Source organism: Dunckerocampus dactyliophorus, chromosome 3 (genome assembly GCF_027744805.1).
Source record: "Dunckerocampus dactyliophorus isolate RoL2022-P2 chromosome 3, RoL_Ddac_1.1, whole genome shotgun sequence".
NCBI classification, from domain to species: Eukaryota; Metazoa; Chordata; class Actinopteri; order Syngnathiformes; family Syngnathidae; genus Dunckerocampus; species Dunckerocampus dactyliophorus.
The window spans coordinates 23030650-23049618 of record NC_072821.1 but is presented as its reverse complement, the minus strand read 5'-3'; the positions used below and the strand labels follow the sequence as shown (position 1 = coordinate 23049618).

At 42.5% G+C, this 18969-nt stretch overlaps 1 protein-coding gene across 4 annotated transcripts in view; it reads left to right on the top strand.

The window, feature by feature from the left end:
• LOC129178391 (C-Jun-amino-terminal kinase-interacting protein 1-like) overlaps positions 1-18969 on the top strand; it is a 61956-nt gene that overhangs the window by 27804 nt on the left and 15183 nt on the right. For all 4 annotated transcript variants that reach the window (XM_054770593.1, XM_054770596.1, XM_054770594.1 and 1 more), the window contains exons 3-5: positions 11754-12008; positions 16339-16420; positions 17611-18747. In XM_054770593.1, the coding sequence (XP_054626568.1) occupies positions 11754-12008; positions 16339-16420; positions 17611-18747 (1474 nt within the window). The remainder of the gene's footprint in view (positions 1-11753; positions 12009-16338; positions 16421-17610; positions 18748-18969) is intronic.

Below are 18969 nucleotides of genomic sequence, written 5' to 3'. Positions count from 1 at the left end.
CTCAAAATATGAAAATGTGTTGCTACAGTTAAGTTGCGTATTCAGTCCAAATTGGAACTCAGTAGAGGGATGTGGTTTTCCTCACTGAGTTGTTTTGCCAGTAGCAGAAAGATGCCAGGGGCAAAGAAATGTGATTGACTGTAAAAGAGACATCTGGTAAAATGTGTGTGTGATGAGCATATGTAGCCCTCACTGCATCCTGTCCAGCTTAATAATTAATGCTTAGAAGTTTATGGTTTGTTCATTATTTCACTGAAGGCTGCCAGGGCAAGCTTTGGGCTCCATGAGCCACTCCTGCACATAAAAAAAAAAATAATAATGTTGGAGAGAGAGAAAAAGACAGCGAGACTACACAGAGGTGAATGTATTATGCTGTCAGATCTCTGCAGCTCTGTTCCCTCTGAACCCATCATCACCTCCTCCTCCACCAGCTATACAATCCATTTCTGCTCCTGTAACCAAGGCAACGGCAGGGTTGAAGGATTTTTCTGCCCCTGAGTCATTTATGCTAGCAGATGAGCATTTGGGTTATATTCACATTGCATTGCTTTAGAACGAGGATGATGATGACAATGCTAAAGATGAGTCACTCACAGTCACATTGTGTGGATATTTTTTTTTCTTCTTACTACCGTCTTATTCTGGAGGCCGGTGATTACGGCTGAGTTGGGCAAAGTGAAGTTAGTGTAGCGTAGGCCAGGGACGATAATCAATAAATCAATTAATTGCATGGTAAATGAAAATGTGCACGTGTGTCTGTTTTCCTCTGATTAAATGGCCGCATTTTGTGACTAAAATATGAGACATTGTGAGTGAATTTTTCATCTACTCGCACATGTGACGTGTTCCGTATTGAGTTGAACAGGGACGTCCCTTATTACGGTAAAAATAGTTTATGTAGTCAATTGGCGACAGCTTGTCACAGTCTATGCCTATCGTTGCCAGCGTGTGCGATTAAAGTGTCACCTAATGGTATCAACACAAATCATAGATACTTTATTTATTTTGTAGTGTGGAATGTTAGAAAAGGCTTGATCAAATGATATTACTCTGAACAATAATGGGGAGTGCTCCAGGAATATGGGGTAACGGATCACCTAATTCAGGTGGTTTGTTCCCTGCATGACCGGTGTCAGAGTTTGGTTTGCATTGCCGGCATTAAGCCGGACCCGTTTCCTGTGAAGTTACTTTTATTGACAGAATTTCTAGGCACATCCAAGGCGTTGAGGCGTTCCGGTTTGGTGGCTGCAGGACTGGGTCTCTGCTTTTTGCAGATGTGGTCCTGTTGGCTTCATCGAGCTGTGACCTTCAACTCTCAATGAATTGGTTCGCAGCCGAGTGTGAAGCGGTCGGAATGAGAATCAGCACCTCCAAGTCTGAGTCCATGGTTCTCACTTGGAAAAGGGTGGAGTGCCATGTCCGGGTTTAGGATGATATCCTTCCCCAAGAGGAGGGGTTTAAGTACCTCGGGGTATTGTTCACGAGTGAGGGAAGGATGGAACGTGAGCTCGACAGGTGGATTGGTGCGGTTTCTGCAGTGATGCGGACTCTTCATCAGTCTGTTGTGGTAAAGAGGGAACTCAGCCGAAAGGCAAAGCTCTCAATAGACTGGTTGATTTACGTTCCTATCCTCACCTATGGTCGTGAACATTGGGTAGTGACCGAAAGGACAAGATCACGGGTACAAGCAGCCGAAATTTGTTTTCTCCGTAGGGTGGCTGGGCTTTCCCTTACCACCATTGAGAGGAGCCAGATGAGGTGGCTTGGGCACAGTAGTCAGGATGCCTGCCAGACGCCTCCCTGGGGACGTGTTCAGGGCATGTCCGACCGGTAGGAGGGAAGACCCAGGACACGTTGGAGAGACTATGTCTCTTAACTGGCCTGGTAGCGCATGGGAATCCGCCAGGGGGAGCTGGACGAAGTAGCCATGGAGAGGGAAGTCTGGGCTTCCCTGCTTAGGCTGCTGCCCCCGAGACCCGATCTCGGATAAGATGAATGAATAAATGAATAACAACAATAGTCAGCAACCGTAGGTATGAGAATAACTCACCCACTTACTTCTGCAGTATATCCATTTAGGGTATAGTTTTATGCACAAAGTATTGGCTGCTCGGCATGATATAGCGAGGTTCAAGGTGCTCAATAAAGCTTTTAAACTGGGTCAAAAATAACGCGTTAACGCCGGTAACTAATTTATTACATTAATTAGGTTACATTTTTTGTGTCATTAAAGCATGCGCACTAGAGCAAGCACACCTCTCTTATGAGGGCAGACGGGTCCGTCATCATAAGCACAGTGTAGCGTCCTCACACAGTCACACAGAGCCTGACACAGTTTTATAACTTCATTCTGACCTGAACACACACACACAGCAGTACAATTCCATCACCATATACAGTATGTATCTCCAACTCACACACGTCTCTAGTCAATTCAATCTTTCTCATTCTCATTATAAGATGAGAAATGCATTCAGGGACACTCCGAACATCACAAAAGAGGCTTTAGAATGTGTGCTTGTGTGTGTAGAAATAAACAGGAAGATAAAGAAAAACATGAATTGGATATTCTTATCACTCACTTTGTAACTCCTAAGGAGTTTAATGAGTTTGAAGTGCCACTACACGGAAGCTCACGGCTGCTAGCGGCAGCGCAACTGCCCGCTATGACAGTCATAAAAGCAGCACATTTTGGAGCTTGACTGTGAGTCTACGACTGTGAGTCGTAGCAGGGGACATCCCAGAGGATCCATATGTTTCTCCTAAAAGACGGGGTATGTAGCACATGTGGCCAAAACACCGCTATGGGGGCGGTAGTGAGAATGTAAAAAAAAAAAATGCGGATATTGGGTCAGTCACGTCGGAATGTGCGGCAGAAAATACACTTCTAATAGCAGAGAAGGCAGCAGTGGTGTTCAAGATCCCGCTGTAAATGATGATGATGATAATGGCTGTGTTTGCGTGAGAGATAAGGAAGAGTATCACAAGTATCACAACCCTAGTTTAAACCCGACATTACTCACCACCGACAGGGGCTCGGTCTTTTCTGTTATAACTAATGACGTTTTGCTGTCCCATGGGAGTTTCCCGTGTGATGCTGCTTCATACTGTATGTGCCATGAGGTTTGTTGTACTAAACTTCCCCAGTTCTATTCCACCACGGGAAAGTTGTGCATGACAAGTGTTGCATTCACCTGCAACGTCGTTTTACTGCCACACAGCTGACATCACTCTTGCTCCTTGCTACTTTGTTAGCACGTTAGCAAACACTGTTGTTGTCATCACATGGAGATCACACATATCCGGTCGCTGCTGGATAGACGCGCTGGGGCGGAGTCTAGAATCGACTGCTTGTATCAGAGTTCCAACATCGGACATTTGGTCGATTTTTATAATCTGAGATCCCCCAGGACACCATCCATAGTCTCATTAGGAGCATGCCCCGACGTTGTCAGGCATGCGTACAAGCACGTGGGGGCCACACAAACTACTGAGAATCATTTTGAGTTGCTACAATGACATTTTAGCAAAATGGACCAGTCTGCTGCATCATTTTTTCACTTTCATTTTTGGGGTGTCTTTGATTTCCCCCCTCTATAGGGTGATCATTTTCATTTCTATCAAATTATGTGTCATCATTTTGTTACTAATACATCACCCACTTATTATCAGGAAAGATATTCAAGATCATTTTTCCCCCAGTTTAGATCTGATGTGTTTTCGAAGTGTTCCTTTAATCTTTTTGAGCACTATAGATGGAGTGATGGATGGAATATATTGTTCACAGACCTAGTGTAGTGACCTGCGTCTGTTCAGAATGTTGGTGTTTGTGAATGAACTGCACTGTTAGTGGTGGATAGGGAGGAAGTTGTGTGTTGTTGTTATGGACAGCGATGGAGAAACGTGTTTGTGAGTTAACATACTGCGTTTTTTTCACCGGTACCAGTAGTAACTACTAATTTAACAGAGAAATGAGGCACCGTTAGCTACATAGTTACCCTTTACATCTGCACCGGTGCCATTTCGATATAGAGTTTTGGTATGCATCCCTACTTGTGATTAGGAGTGTGACAATATCTCGATATGGTGATATTTTATCTCCCGATCAATTATCGATATGCGCTTGCCAAGTATCGATAATTTTGATTTACATACGTTTGCTATAAACTGCCTCACTCATTAATTCTTTTTGGGCAATTCCTTGGCGGTCCGCTAGGGGCCCACCTCGCTGGAGCGGCGGAAGTCGGCAAGCGAAGTAAACACACAACAGGAGAGAACATGGCGGACACGAGCGGAAAACAGAAGTTGAAAGATGCACCGGCAGCCTACAAGTCAAAAGTGTGGATGCATTTCAGGTTTTACAGTACTGATGTTGGAACAAAGCTGGAGGACTTTGCTACATGCAAGAACTGTTTCACAAAAGTTACGTATAAGGGAAACACAACGAATACGCACAGCCACTTGCAGCGGCGTCACCCAGAGCTAGTAAGCCAAAAAGCCATGGCTGTTAGCCTGCCTCCTGGGCCTGGCCAGACCACCGTGGGGGCTCTACTTTAAGCAAAACTCCCTTTCAACTCCCCCTGGTCAAAGTCGACCGCTCACGGCATATCTGTGTATATTTGCAAGGATCTGCGGCCGTACAGTGTTGTCAAGAATGATGGGTTTCGCTTTATGATGCGCACTTTGGAGCTACGAAATACCAAGTCAAAAACATTTCACCAAAAGCTTGTTTATCAAATTTTGTTGGTTCCCTCAAAATGTGCAGGTAAATGCCTTGCAGTAAATTTGCACTTTACAGCAGTGTTACACAGAAATGGTGTCAATGTTTGTAAAATAAGCTATAGGTTTGTTCCTGAAATGCTGCACTACAATAGTGACTGTGTTAGAAAGACACTCATTTGTGTACAGGTATATTGCAATAAAAGTGTCTTAAGAAAACATTTGTTTACAGAAATGCTGCACTAAAATCTTCTCACTGTGAAGACGAGGAGTGTTAAGGTGATGGTGCCAAATAGACACGTTTTTTTTTCCCATTTTAAAATATCTATTTTTCTCTTTAATAGTAGTATCGCAGATTATCGTAGATTAATTTCCTGACCAATACATCGATAATCGTTATCGTGAGCCTTGTATTGCGTATCGTATCGTGAGGAAGCCAGAGGTTCCTACCTCTACTTGTGATGATAGTAAAGCATTGTGAAAAGTAAACATTGTGTGTACTTCATGTTGTATGTGTCATATACACACAGGTGTATCCAACCCACAGGTATTACAAAAAAGTAGACATGAGTCATTACATTTTTAAATTCAATAAATGTGTTGAGACACTGAGGCGCACCTGCATTTAGTGGGGCTGCTACGCTGTAGGATAGCAACAACGACAAATAGCTTAGCTTTTGGATCCCCTGAGTGGTGCTGGCTGTATGACCACGTTATGCTGTAACAGCTGGAAAAACTGTCAAACAGAACTAACAGAACAGACACACACACACACACACACACACACACACACACTCTGCTATTTGCCAATGTTTCTGCCATCTGCAATTCAGGATACAAGAAGGAAGTTGCCCTACAACCAAGTGATTCTCAGGTCGATCAAGAGGTGCAGAGAGAATACCCATAAATTGATTGGTCATAAAACATAAGGCTGAGCACTAGTGAATCAATTCACTGGGCGAGACAGGTGTTCTGCCTCTTCCAGTCATATTTCAGCATTCTAACGAGTGAAGGCCCAGCCTTGTTTAATAATGTATGAAGGGCTGGTACAGTTTCAAGATCCTGGGAGTGAAAGGAGTTGTTGACCCGAGTAGAGACCTCTCACTGTAGACACATTGGCCCACAGTGGTGACCTCATCATTGAGCTCATCCTCCCAAAGGGCTTCAGGAAGCAGCTTGTCTTGTCAATAATGGACTGTACCACAGAGGGAGCATTCAGCCACCCAGACGAGTTGGGTCTGCTTTAGTACAATAAATAGCACCTTAATAATTTACATGTAAGTTATTTAAATAGCTTTTGCATAATTCAGCTTAATTAGAACAAACGGCACAAAAAAGTGGTCCCCCTCATGGATGCACAGTAATAGCCAATCTATGTATCAATCTGAATTAGTGTGCATTTGGTCACAGTCATGCAGGTTTAATGTGGAATAGCTCAGGCTCAGAGTGCAATATAAAGATGGTGATGGTCCTCAGAGACACAAAGTGACAGCATGAATTAGTGTATCTGTGCGTGTGGTTGAGAGAGAGAGAGAGAGAATGGATTGATTAACAGTGCTTTGTTGCGTCAGGGTGGGGCTGAATACAGTGTAATAGCCAAATAGATTATGTGACAATAGAAACTAAGAGAAGCTCAATTTAACATATTTTACATGCAATTGTAACCCTTCTGTATGTGTCAGAGCTGCAAATACACAGAGTGGTGGTGCACACTGCCCCCATGGATACTGCTCCCGTCATCTCACCCACTCATGGTAACCGAGAGGATGCCGCCTCATCAACACAAACCAAATCAGACAAGTTCCGTGTGTTTCTGGTACTATTAAGCATCCCTCATGCATCATGCTCATCATGCATTATGGGTGCTAGAAGTGTTCATCATTGGTAATATTATGACAGAGTTACTGAAATAAAATTACTTTCTGCTGCAATCTCTACAACATGCCTGGAAATTCCATATTTAAAAAATGGAAAGCTAGTTTTTAATCAGATCTTTTTCAGATATAGTTGTGATTTATTTGATTCGTGAGTCATCGGGTTGGACTGTGTCATAGCAACCCAGGGTGATTGTGAGATTTCCCCTTCTTCGCTTCTCTGATTGGATGAGACCTGAGCATCACAGTATTGCTATGTCGTCAGGGCACCAGCAGCATGTGTTTCTCATCCACCTCCTCATCGTCACTTGTCTCCTAGCAACAGAGCAGTGCTCTTTTAAAGGGACCAGTTGTAAATTGAGGCCATTAAGCACAAGAACAGCAGAAGCGTGTGTCATTAGAAGATATTGATGTTCACTTTGAAATTGTTGAAGGGAAGGAAAATGAGCCTTCTGAGGATTTAAACCAGTTCCAGTTTTATTTGAGTGACTACAAAAGCAATATATGTTATATTGTTATATATAGTATACATTTACAAAAAATGAAATCATATTCAACAATTCTTCCCAATCTGTTCCTGACTGAGTGACGTCTTATATAAGCAATTTTTGTTGCCAAATTTACTTCTCTCTCTTTTTTTAGGCACCAGATTACAGTCTGAAATTGATGGTTTTGTGCATACAAATTGGATTAAATTAAACAGTCATCTGATGAAATTGTAAACTAACAAAATAACTGAGCTATCATCCGATTTTTGTTTTTGAGTTCCTAACAACTAACCAGACCGGGTTGTACCATGCCTCTCGCACAAAATCTGCTGGGATAGGCTCCAGCATACCCGCGACCCTAGTGAGGATAATCGGCATAGAAGACGATTAGATGGACTTCCTAACAACATTAAATTCGCAAGAGAAGAAGATTAAGTCAGTGGCAGTGGTCAGTGTTTACCAGGAGACAAACTAATGCTACAAAAGGTAAGCTGAAATAAGTCATTTTTTAAAGTATATGAATACAATAAAAACATTCAGTACATATTTAATAAATGTTAGAACGTTCTTGAAGAAGACACTTAATATGTGACATGACACCTGGACGCATCCTGGTGTGTGGAAATGTATCAAACATCAGTATTTCAACAGTAAAGCTTCATTTTTTGTATTCACAAATGAGTTGAAATAGATGGAAAATTATACATGTGTATTTGGTTGGTCAGTATCTGACGCAGGAGCTGCAATCTCCAAGCTAGACATAATTAGTGTCCAAATTAAATAACACTACTGTCAAAAATGTGACATTTTTCAATCTCTCTCTATATACAGTATATATATATATACATATATATATATATTATGTATATTTTATGTATAAGTTGCACCCGAATATAATTTGCAGGACCATCCAAACTATGAAAAAAGTGTGACTTATACTCCGGATAAAACGGTACAATTAAGCAGTCATTTTTCCTCAATTTGACCTCTTGTCAGTCAAGTTTAGTCAAATGAAAATCTCTAACACAAGGGTCACCGTTTTTTCTTGTGAGAGCTACTTTTAGAAAATGAAAATGGCCACAAGCTACTCATTTTTGTAGAAATGATTTTCATACCTTTTTTCAACCCAAACAGATCAAATATGCTTGTTTTACCAAAACATTCACAAAATGCTGGTATCCACAACTCACATTTTATGTTTCAGAATACTTTTCTTTCTAGTGTTCTCACATTATTAACTGAAAACCTGAATGAAAAGCAGGCTTGCGGGCACCTCATGTGGTCGTGGGAGGCTACCTGGTGCCCGCGGGCACTGTGTTGGTGACCCCTGCTGTAACTCTAACATTATACTGTGTATTATACATGTAATCAACATATTTTTAAAAATGTAGGTTACGTGTGTTAAAGGCCCAATATAATACTCTTTTTTTCAACAAATGTAAGTCTCAGAGGTCCCACAGTAGTCTATTTGAAATCTAACATTGATGCTGTAATTTAGAAAATGTAAAAGTTCTCGCAGTTAGCTCTACTGGGAACATGGCGCTCTGTATGTCTTTAGCTATAATTCTAATGAGCTGTGTTTGCCCTCGCCTCTGAGTGTGTGGCTCAAACAAGCACTATTGTGCACTTTTTACATTTTTTACATATGCGGTGCTCTTTTCAAATGTAAAAGATGTTTCAACTCCACCCCCCAGGAGAGCTTCGACCATGGTCTGAGGGAGGCAACGGACATAGAGTCACAGCGGGCCATGTTTCGTGCCTCTAGTATTGAGGTTGCTGATCAGAGTCTTCCAATGACAAAGCAATGCCTAGGGACCCGACGGTAGGCACTCCTATCTCTGGTTGTGGAGGTGGTCAAAAAGCTCCTCGGTGGCAGGGCACCAGGGGTGGATAAGATCCGCCCGAAGTTCCTTAAGGCCCTAGATTCTTGGTTGACACAACTCTGCAGCATCGCATGGACATCAGGGACGGTGCCGCTGGACTGGCAAGCCGGGATGGTGGTTCTCCTTTCCAAGAAGGGGGACTTGAGGGCATGTTCCAACTACCGTGTGAACACACTCCTCAGTCTTCCTGGTAATGTATATTTGGGGATACTGGAGAGTTGCGGCTCGGATTCAGGAGGAGTGTGCTTTTTGTTTGTGGAACTGAGGACCAGCACTGTACTCTCGGCAGGATCCCTGAGGATGCATGGGAGTTTGCCCAACCAGTCTACACGTGTTTTGTGGACTTGGAGAAGGCATTCGACCATGTACCTCGAGGGACATTGTGGGTGGTACTGGGGGTGTATGGGATATTGGACTACCTGATCCGGGAAGTATGCTATACTATACGACCGGTGCCAGAACATTGTCAACATTTCCAGAGAGGGTTGGACTCTGCCAGGGCTGCCTTATGTCACTGATTCTGTTCATTACTTTTATGGATAGAATTTCTAGGCTCAGTCAGGGCATTGAGGGGATCCGGTTTGGTGGTTAAAGGATTGGGCTGGATTCATCAGGCTGTGATACTCACCTCTCACTGGATCAGTTTGCAGCCGAGTGTGCAGCAGCTGAGTGTGCAGCAGCCGGGATAAGAATCAGCTTCTCCAAGTCCAAGTCCATGGTTCTCGCCTGGAAAAGGATGGAGTGCCATCTCTGGGTCGGACATGAGATCCTGCGCCAAGTGGAGGAGTTCAACTACCTTGGTGTCATGTTCACAAGCGAGAGAAGGATGTATTGCGAGATTGATTGACTGACGGCGCTAAGCCAAAAGGCAAAGCTCTCAATTTACCCGTGTATCTACGTTCTGACCCTCACCTAAGTGAAAGGACAAGACTGTGGGTAAAAGCGACCGAAATGATTCTCCCTAGAGTGGCTGGGTTGTGCCTTAGAGAGAAGGTGAGAAGCTCTGTCAACCAGGAAGCGCTTGGAGTAAAGCTGCTGCTCCTCCGCATTGTTAGGAGCTAGATGATGTGGCTCAGGCATCTGGTCAGGATGCCTCCCAACCTCCTTGGTCACGTGTTCAGTGCACTCACCACGGGCAAGAGTCCTCGAGGAAGACCCAGGACACGTTGGAAAAACTATGTCTTTAAACTGGTGTGGAAACACCTTGGGATCCTCCTCTGGACAAAATAACCTAGGAGAGGAAAGTTAGGGCATTTCTGATTAGGCTGCTGCCCCCGCGACCCAACTCCAGCTAAGCAAAAGAAGATGAATGGGATGGATGTTGCTCAGAAAATAGGCTGTCAAATTCCCCTAAATTGAACCACACAGTCCACAGTCCAAAGTGATGACATGCCGTCATTCTGACACTGAGTTTTGAGGTTGGTGAGCATGTTTTTGCCACTGAGAACAGTTTTTTTTTTTTTTTTTTTTTATCTTTTCCTTGTTCCATGGTTTACATCCATCCATCTTCTATGCCGCTTAACCTCAGTAGGGTCGCGCGTATGCTGGAGCCTATCTCAGATGACTTCGGGCGGGATGAGGAGTACACCCTGGACTGGTCGCTAGACAGTTGCAGGGCACATATAGACAAACAACCATTCACGCTGACAATTTAGAGTCCCCATTTAACTTAACATGCATGTTTTTGGGAGAAATCCCACGCATGGGAAGAAATGCCCAATGGAGATTCTAACCCAGATCTTCCCGATCTCTTGACTGTGTGGCCAACATGCTAACCACTAGGTCACCTGCGGCCCCCATGGTTTACAATATGTGTGAATGCATCTTTTAAATTTCACCTCAACGACATGACCTAGAAGAGTGGTTGTTAACCTTTTGACTCATTTTCAAATTCCGATTAAAGCAATGGACCCCTTCCTTACCCAGAAATATTCACATAAACACAACTTTATATAAAATGTGTATAATGTCAATTTATTATCAAGATTTTATAATCTCATACATTTGGCAACCACAAAGTGGTAGAAGATCCTCATGGACCCTATGAAACCCCTGGTTAAGAAACTCTGAACTCGAAGTCTCGACAAACCAGTCACAAAAAATAGGTTTTAAGCATTGAGGTACGTTCGGAAAAAGATGTCCCGGCCGTATAGGCTGACAATCCCTGAAGGCTTTAATATGATTTGAAGGTTATTTGAGCAACCGCAAACAGTTAGTCAGATGTCTTGTCCTGGGAAACTAGATTAAATTTGACATTTGGGATTGAGAGCATTAGAGCAGCTGAATCTTTCTGTTTTCACCCTTCTCTCTTTCTGTTACTGTTTTCAGATAATACTTGACTTTGTTAAAATAAATAGTAATAGTAAATATAATCTGTGTGGAGAGATTAATGCAGTACATCCTTCACTGCCTAAAAGCTAATATGATCCGTGCTTAATAGTGCTGGCTAGCAACTTGCACCTTAGTGAGGATTATTAGGCCAAGTCAGAGCATCAGCATTCCCCATCTGTGTATGTTGAAGAAAATAAAGCAGAGGAGTGCTGCTGAACACTGATTAGTAGAGAAGAGGAAGGGGGGAGTCCAATCTGACCATAGAATATCCTCAGCTGTCTTTGGGCGCTAAGCAGCTCAGTATTGGCAGTGAGAGTGCTGCAAGCTACAGTGAGAGAAGCTTCTAATTGGCCGGTTCAGTCTCCTCATCTCATCCACGCACTCTGTATCTCTCCATCTCGCTCTCTGTTTCTCTATCTTGGCTACAACTGACAGTATATGTCTTCCAATCACTGCAGGGCCATGTGAGACGAGGGACCAATAGCAGGCCGGGGAGGGCAGAGCTTGGTGCCGTCGGTCAGCTCCAGGCTGAAATGCTACATTTGGACCTCATTGACGGTGCTGACGGTTACCGCGGTGACAAAGAGTCCTCCAAGGCCTCCATCGCACCTCCGCTGGTCACCAAGGACCCAGCAGTACCGGTTACCATGGATACCTACCGGCCCAAGAGACCTACAACCCTTAACCTTTTTCCAATTGTGCCACGCACACAGGTAGAGTGTAGATTAATTTTACATATATATACATGCACATACACACACACACACACACACACACAGCTTTTGTGAAGATGAGCTGGTGTTCATCTGAAACAACAAATTTTCCCATGAAAGCATCGGCTCTATGGCCATATTGGTTTGGAATTCATTTTATTTCCATTTTCTCTGAGAGGCTGTGTTCACTGGGCTGAACAATAATCTCCTTTGTCAAGATTGTTATTATTCCTGCTGGTGTTTGTCTTATTTGCTGGTGCCGGTACTCATGATGTAGTGTTTGATATGTAACTGTGTTGGGAGCTCGTGTTATGATCACTATTATTAAAGTGCATGATGTTGCGTGTATGAGTGTATGTGACTCAGGTTTTGATTATTTGTCAATAGGAGGTGGATCTTCACAGTGGCCAGATTGTGAGTTAGTGTCACTTGTGCCACTTGTGCGCAGGGATGGACTGGCAATTGGGAGAACAAGGAGTTTTCGCTTGCAGGTTTTTCCAGAATAGTAAAGTTAAGTTAAACAGATGGGTAATTTTAGCAGGCGTCATCGCTTGTCATGAAATGGGCGTTGCCGCGGCTCGACATGTCTCATCCACAGCGTTAGCCAGAAAAGAGGTCCAATAGCTATTAAAGTTTGTAGTATTGCGTGAGAATGGACACACACCGATTTACACTGCACCTAATAAACGTAATGTGGTTGTGAGCAAACAAACCATAGAATAAACATTCTTTCAGCCTGTAGCAATGTGCGCTGTCGCTGCTTAACTGTATTCTGTCACACATAAAGACAAGGATGTCGTTGGTACACTTCAACTTTGCCCAGGTTAAAAATGAGCCGTTCTGTTGACTACCTTTTACAATCTACATGTAGAAGGCAACTCACTGACCCGTCCTGTGTGATTAAGTGTGAATATAAGTTCCTATTGAAGTCATGTTACTGATGAATGTGTGTTTAGTCATCACTGTCTCTCAGCATTTTGTCAGCCAGTGATGGGAAAAGTCTGAAACATCAACAGTTGGAGATTTTAAAAGTCCTGAGAACTGGGTGAGAAGTGACTACCGAGACTGTTTGTAAAAAGGCAGCCGCTTAAGGAAATAATTTAACCTGTACACAGTATATACGATACTATATTCCTCCCAACCCACATGAATATTGCAAAGCCAGCAATTAACAAAAAAAACCCTGGTGTGATTAGTTCTGTCAATTACAGATGACTCTAATACTGTACCCTGTACATCCAAAACTAAACCTTGGCACCCATTGACACCGCTTAATATAGAGTGCTGTGAATATATATTTACGGGGTATTTGACATTTAGTCATACTTTATTCATGCCCCTCTGGAAGGCCTACGTGATGATGCCTGGTTATACAACAATGTGTATATCTTGTGGATGATTCTACACCCACTCCTCCAGGCGTCTAGGCTGTCAGCATCATCCACTGCGTTACATTTGTCAATTCTTAAGTTAGTACACTTTCCCTGAGGTGGAAAAATGACTGGCGGTGCTGCTGTGAGACTGTTTTGAGTATCCTGTCTTTGTTCGAGCTGTCAGGGCTAGAAAGTATGAAGGAAATAATTGCTTGTTCCCAGGAAGACATCATGTCTCCTGCATTTTCACATTTTTACTTCCTGGACACTTAACTCGCTTTTGCTTAGAAAAAAAATAACATGCTTTTCCCTCATATATTTCAACTCTATGCTGCTAAAATTATATTATTTTTCCTCATAATATTACAACTTTATTTTTGTAAAATTTAGACCTTTCTTGTAAATATTTTGACTTTATTCTTTTCTATTTCAACTGTCTTCTTGTAAATTTCCTTGTCATAATATTGTGACGTTATTCCTATAATATTTTGACTTTATTCCCATAATATTATAACTTTTTCCCAACATAGTTTCTCATATTGTGACTGGAAAAAAAACAACTTTTTATTTCTTTCATTTTTTCATTACAACTTTTTTCTGTTAATATTTTGATGTTATTCTTGTAAAGTTGCTGCTGTTTTTTCCGCTGTTTCTGTTGCTCTTTTTTAAAATTATTTATTTATTTTTTGTTTTCTTGTTAAATTATCATTTTAGAATGTGCCAGTAAAAAAAAACAGCTGCGGGCCGCAAATGGCGCCGAGGCCACACTTTGGACACCCCTGGCTTACATCATAGGTCTGCAAAGAAATGTGTAGATGACCATGGTGAATCTCATCTGTTTTCTTCTTGCATTCCATTTGGTAGTGGTGTGGTGTAATTCTCATATTTAGGTTTCTTATTCAGCTACAGTATATAATATGGGAAGATTTACACCACCTCAGTATGATGCAGTTCATTCATATGCCAGTGTACACTACAACCATATTATCTTTACTAAGGCAAAATGTACAGCTTTTCTATTTGATTTCATTAAAGTATTTTGTGTATATGACTATAAGGCGACAGAGCCTTTATTTTTCGCTGCCCCCTCCCTCTGAAACTCCCTCGCCGGACCCGCCTGTAATTGCACTGACCTGTCCACATTTAGTTGTCATGTTAAAACCCATCTCTTCAAACTTGCTTATAATGTATGACATTTTTGCTTAGTAATTCTCATTTTAACTGAATATGTCATGTATCCGTCTGCTTTATGGTACATTGCATTGATTGCATTGCATGCTCTATTTTAAATTGCCTTTGTTTTTAGAAAAACGCTGCAAAATAAAATGTTGTATTATTATTATTATTATTATTATTATTATTATTATTATTAAAACAACAGGTGTAACTCACTCTTAACACTGAGCAAAAAGTATGTGACAAATAATCCAGTAATTGTAGTTTAACTATGCAGATACAGGAACTGATGTAGAACAAGCGCTTTGGCTGATGTGATTACGTAAGATAAAAATGAGCGTCGGTACTTCCTTGGTAGTGTTATTCAGAGTGCTGCAGAGTTGCAGTGAGACATGCAGGGAACTAGGTGACTGTTTCCAGGTCAGTGAATGAATAAAAATGTAAACTGGACATTCAGCTCTGCATCATTTGACAGACTTATGTGTCTAAACAACAAAGGAGAGTCCGACCACCGTGGCATTTTGAATAACAACATTTTGGAAATGAATATTATGCCTTACACTAGCATTTAGCACTGTTAAATGTCATTACTCTAGTGAGGAAACATTTGCAGAATTTGTGTTTAACTCAGACATGCATGGCAGGTTTTATTTTGCCCTTTGCCCTCTCTAAGGCTGTTTGAGTAAATGCACTAGACAGAAAGTCCAACATGATATCTGGATTAATGCTGAGTCCTGCTAATCTCCCATCTGGTTGCAACACACTTGTTATAAGTACGTTTGTCTGAGTCTATTGCAGGGTAAACTTACATTTATTCTAAATGGAAGTTCTGGTTTCTACTCAATAAAATGACCAACATCTGCAATAGAAACTCTGATGATGGTCTGTTAGATATGAAGAAATGCGGGGAGGGGGATCTACTGTTCAGTCATGTACTGTCATATGGACTATCTTAATACACACACAGTATACGTCATGTGCCACAAGCGACTATCTTTCTGTATCCATGGCAAGATGCTCCCAATTCTCTCGTTACCATGCCAACAGCTCTGTCTCCGCCTGGTACACAAGAATGGGAACTGAGTCATGCATCATTGGGTGGGTGGACAGAGGAAGAGGAAGTAACCATATTTTCCACAAAACTTTTTAATCACATGAGTTTCCAGCTGTTTATTTTAATCCGCTTCGGTGATGTCACTGAAACCTGAGATCTGATTATTCATTGACCAATATGCACGTGGACATTTTTAGTACAAAAACAAAAAGCAGCAAAATATTTTTGCACAAAGTTTGTTTTGCTTTATTTGCGCTTTGGTCTGAGCTGATGCAAGTGCATTATTATTGTTATTGTTATTGTTATTATATTTGTTAGTAGTAGTAGTAGTTGTTGTATTCATTGCTATTGTTAATTTACACTTGACAATAAAAGAAAACAAGATAGCCAGGCTTTCTTAACACCAGTCAGGTCATGTTAGCTGTCATCTGCATATCATAGTAATGAAATGGAACATATTTTCAACTATAAAGACAATTTTAAGAGAGTCTCTCTGTTTGTTGGTGTATAATGTGTATGTTCCCAGTGGGGAAAAGGTCTGGTTCCCTTTAAATTCACACCACTACTCACAGACAAAAGACTCATTCACTGCATATTTACCAGAAAAAAAAAGCTTTGTGTGTGTTGTTGGGTGAGAGAGGGACAAAAAGTGGAGTCTCCCGATGCAAAGCTCATTTTCCTTTCTCACCGCTTCCTCCGTGTGTTCTCTACCGCTCCTTTCCCACAGGACACACTAAATAACAACTCATTTGGGAAGAAGTACACATGGCAGGAGAAAGTTTCGGGCTCATCCTCACCTCTCAAAACCGGTGAGTGCTTGTGGTTTGAGTCTCTTTGAATGTGTGCATTTAGAATTTTCCGTCCCCATTAAGTGTTAAGTGTAGTGAGATGAGACTGTTGAATGACTGTGTGTTTGTGTAAATGTGTCTGTGTGTATGTGTGTCAGCCTGGGCCTCAGCGAGGAGTGAGCTGTCCAAAGTCATTGCTATAGCTCTCTTTACACACATGATGTAAGACAGCGTTGGCCGCAGTGACAAGAGCAAACAAATAATATTCCTGAATACTATAAACGCCCCTATAGAGAAACCTGCAACAATCTGAGAAGGAAAACTTGCTCATGCAGCTCTCATGTCTTATGTACTGTATATCACTATAATTCTAACACTTTCAACACAGCTATTTTTATTCACACAGCACACTTACTGACATGTTGACAGATGCTTTTATCTAATTTGCCTTGTGAAATGTGTGGCTCACACTTAAAGGAAAATGAGCTGAAAAGAAAACGGAACACGATGTCATAGCATGAATTCAATCTGACTTGGTTTTCAATAATGATAATGCAATACATGAAAAACGATGTACTATCAAAAACCTACACTTTTTGTATTGAATGTCCAAACTGTATTGTCGATGCTCTTATTATGGTTATTGGGAATTTCTCTTCTATGTTGTATTAATTTCACATTATCAATTTATGGGAGGGAATGCCAAATGTGTTCTTACTTCAGTAACATTTTGGTATAACATCCTGTATAGGATACACCTGAAGATGAACTTTGCCGCCTCAGCCGTTGTCCTTCCTGGCCTTAAATGTTAAATTCCATGAACACACTCACCTGTTATTTGCTGATCTGTGGCTCTTGATGTCAGCTTACCATGCCCAGTAAAATCCTTGTGCCTGTGCTTCTTGGCATTGGATTATGACATAACCTGTCAGTCATCATCCCTTTGACGTACTTTGAGTTTGATGAGTAATGGGGATTTATCTGAATAATCCTGACATATGTTACCTAACCATTTATACTTTTCTCTCTTCCTCTCTCTTCCCTCTCTCTTTTATGGTGACATGTGATGTCTGCCTTCATGCTTTATGCTTTTCTGTCGTTGGTCATGTCTGCATCATGTTTGACTTGTGCGTGTGGCCCATTTGTGTGTTTGTGCATTTGTGTTTGCATGTCCATCCTTGTGTTACTGTGTGTCCGTACCTATCTTCCAGGCGAACTAACGCCTCCACGTGAGCACAGCTGCTTGAGCGACGAGGACAAGGTGCAGAGTGGCGGCGCACAGACCAAAGACAGAGGCACTTCCACCGACGCCCCCTGCAGGCACACACACACGTCCGGACGTTCGCAAAGCTGTACAACAGCGGCAGTGACGCGGCCAAAGTTTCAGGAGAAGCCACCCGCGCCGCCACCGCCGCCTCAGAATTACAAACCGGCTCCTCTTTATCCAGCGGGAAAGGTGGATGGAGGTGGCCATCAACGGGAGAGGATCCAGTACCACTCAGACACTCATCTGGAGCCCACAGACGAGATTTATCTAACTCCAGTACAGCGCTCTTCTGACCCCTTGGAGCCTCCTTGCACACAGGACCGTCCTTTCCTCTCACAGCAGACTGAGCAGGGCCGCATGTCCATTAGCTCTGATACAGAAGGCCCACCTCCTTACCAGCCACTACCAGATCGGACCAACCCCTCTATCTACGAAGAGGAAGAAGTCTACATCCCCCCACCTTCTTATGCTTCCTGTGTGGAATCACTCATTACACCACCTAGCATGGCTCTGTCAGGTCACTCTTCCCTAGCACTGGACCTCAGTTTGAAGGGGTCAAGAACAGGTGCGGGGGCAATGTTGAGAGCTGGTTCATCAGTAGAGTATGTGGACGCAACAGACGACAGCTACTGCGGGGAGGATGAGGATGTGGACAGAATAATTATGGATGGAAGAACGAGGAAGGTGGGAGGAAAGGTGGATGGCAGTAGCAGCAGGGCTGCTTTTCTACGAACTTCCATGAGCTCTGACGCCAGCGGCTTGTCATACGACTCTGTCAAATACACGCTGGTGGTAGACGAGCACGCGCAGCTAGAACTTGTTAGTTTGCGCCAGTGCTACCAAGGTTATAGCGACGACAGCGACTCGGCCACAGTCTATGACAACTGTGTCTCCTCTCCCTATGAGTCTGCCATCGGGGAGGAGTACGAGGAGGAGGACGAGGAGGAAGGTTGCACCCACCTGGGCGGAGTGAGACGAGAGGCCACAGCTTGTTTTTCTGAAGACTCGACGCCAGACGTCGACCTGCATTTCTCTAAGAAGTTCCTCAACGTCTTCATGAATGGACGCTCTAGCTCATCAAGTAAGTCAACACCTTGTGGGCTTCCCTATTTAAACGTAATATTCGCACAACACAGCGTAAAGTGGGCCCCCGCACATTCACGATTCAGCGTTCACGGCATCCCAAATTTGCGTTTTTTTTGGTCACATTTTTTTTTGCAATTTTTATATTTTGTCTTCAAAAACAGTCTGTTTTTCCACTGAACTCAGTCACAATAAGTCCTGATTTCGCTTAGAACTTGCA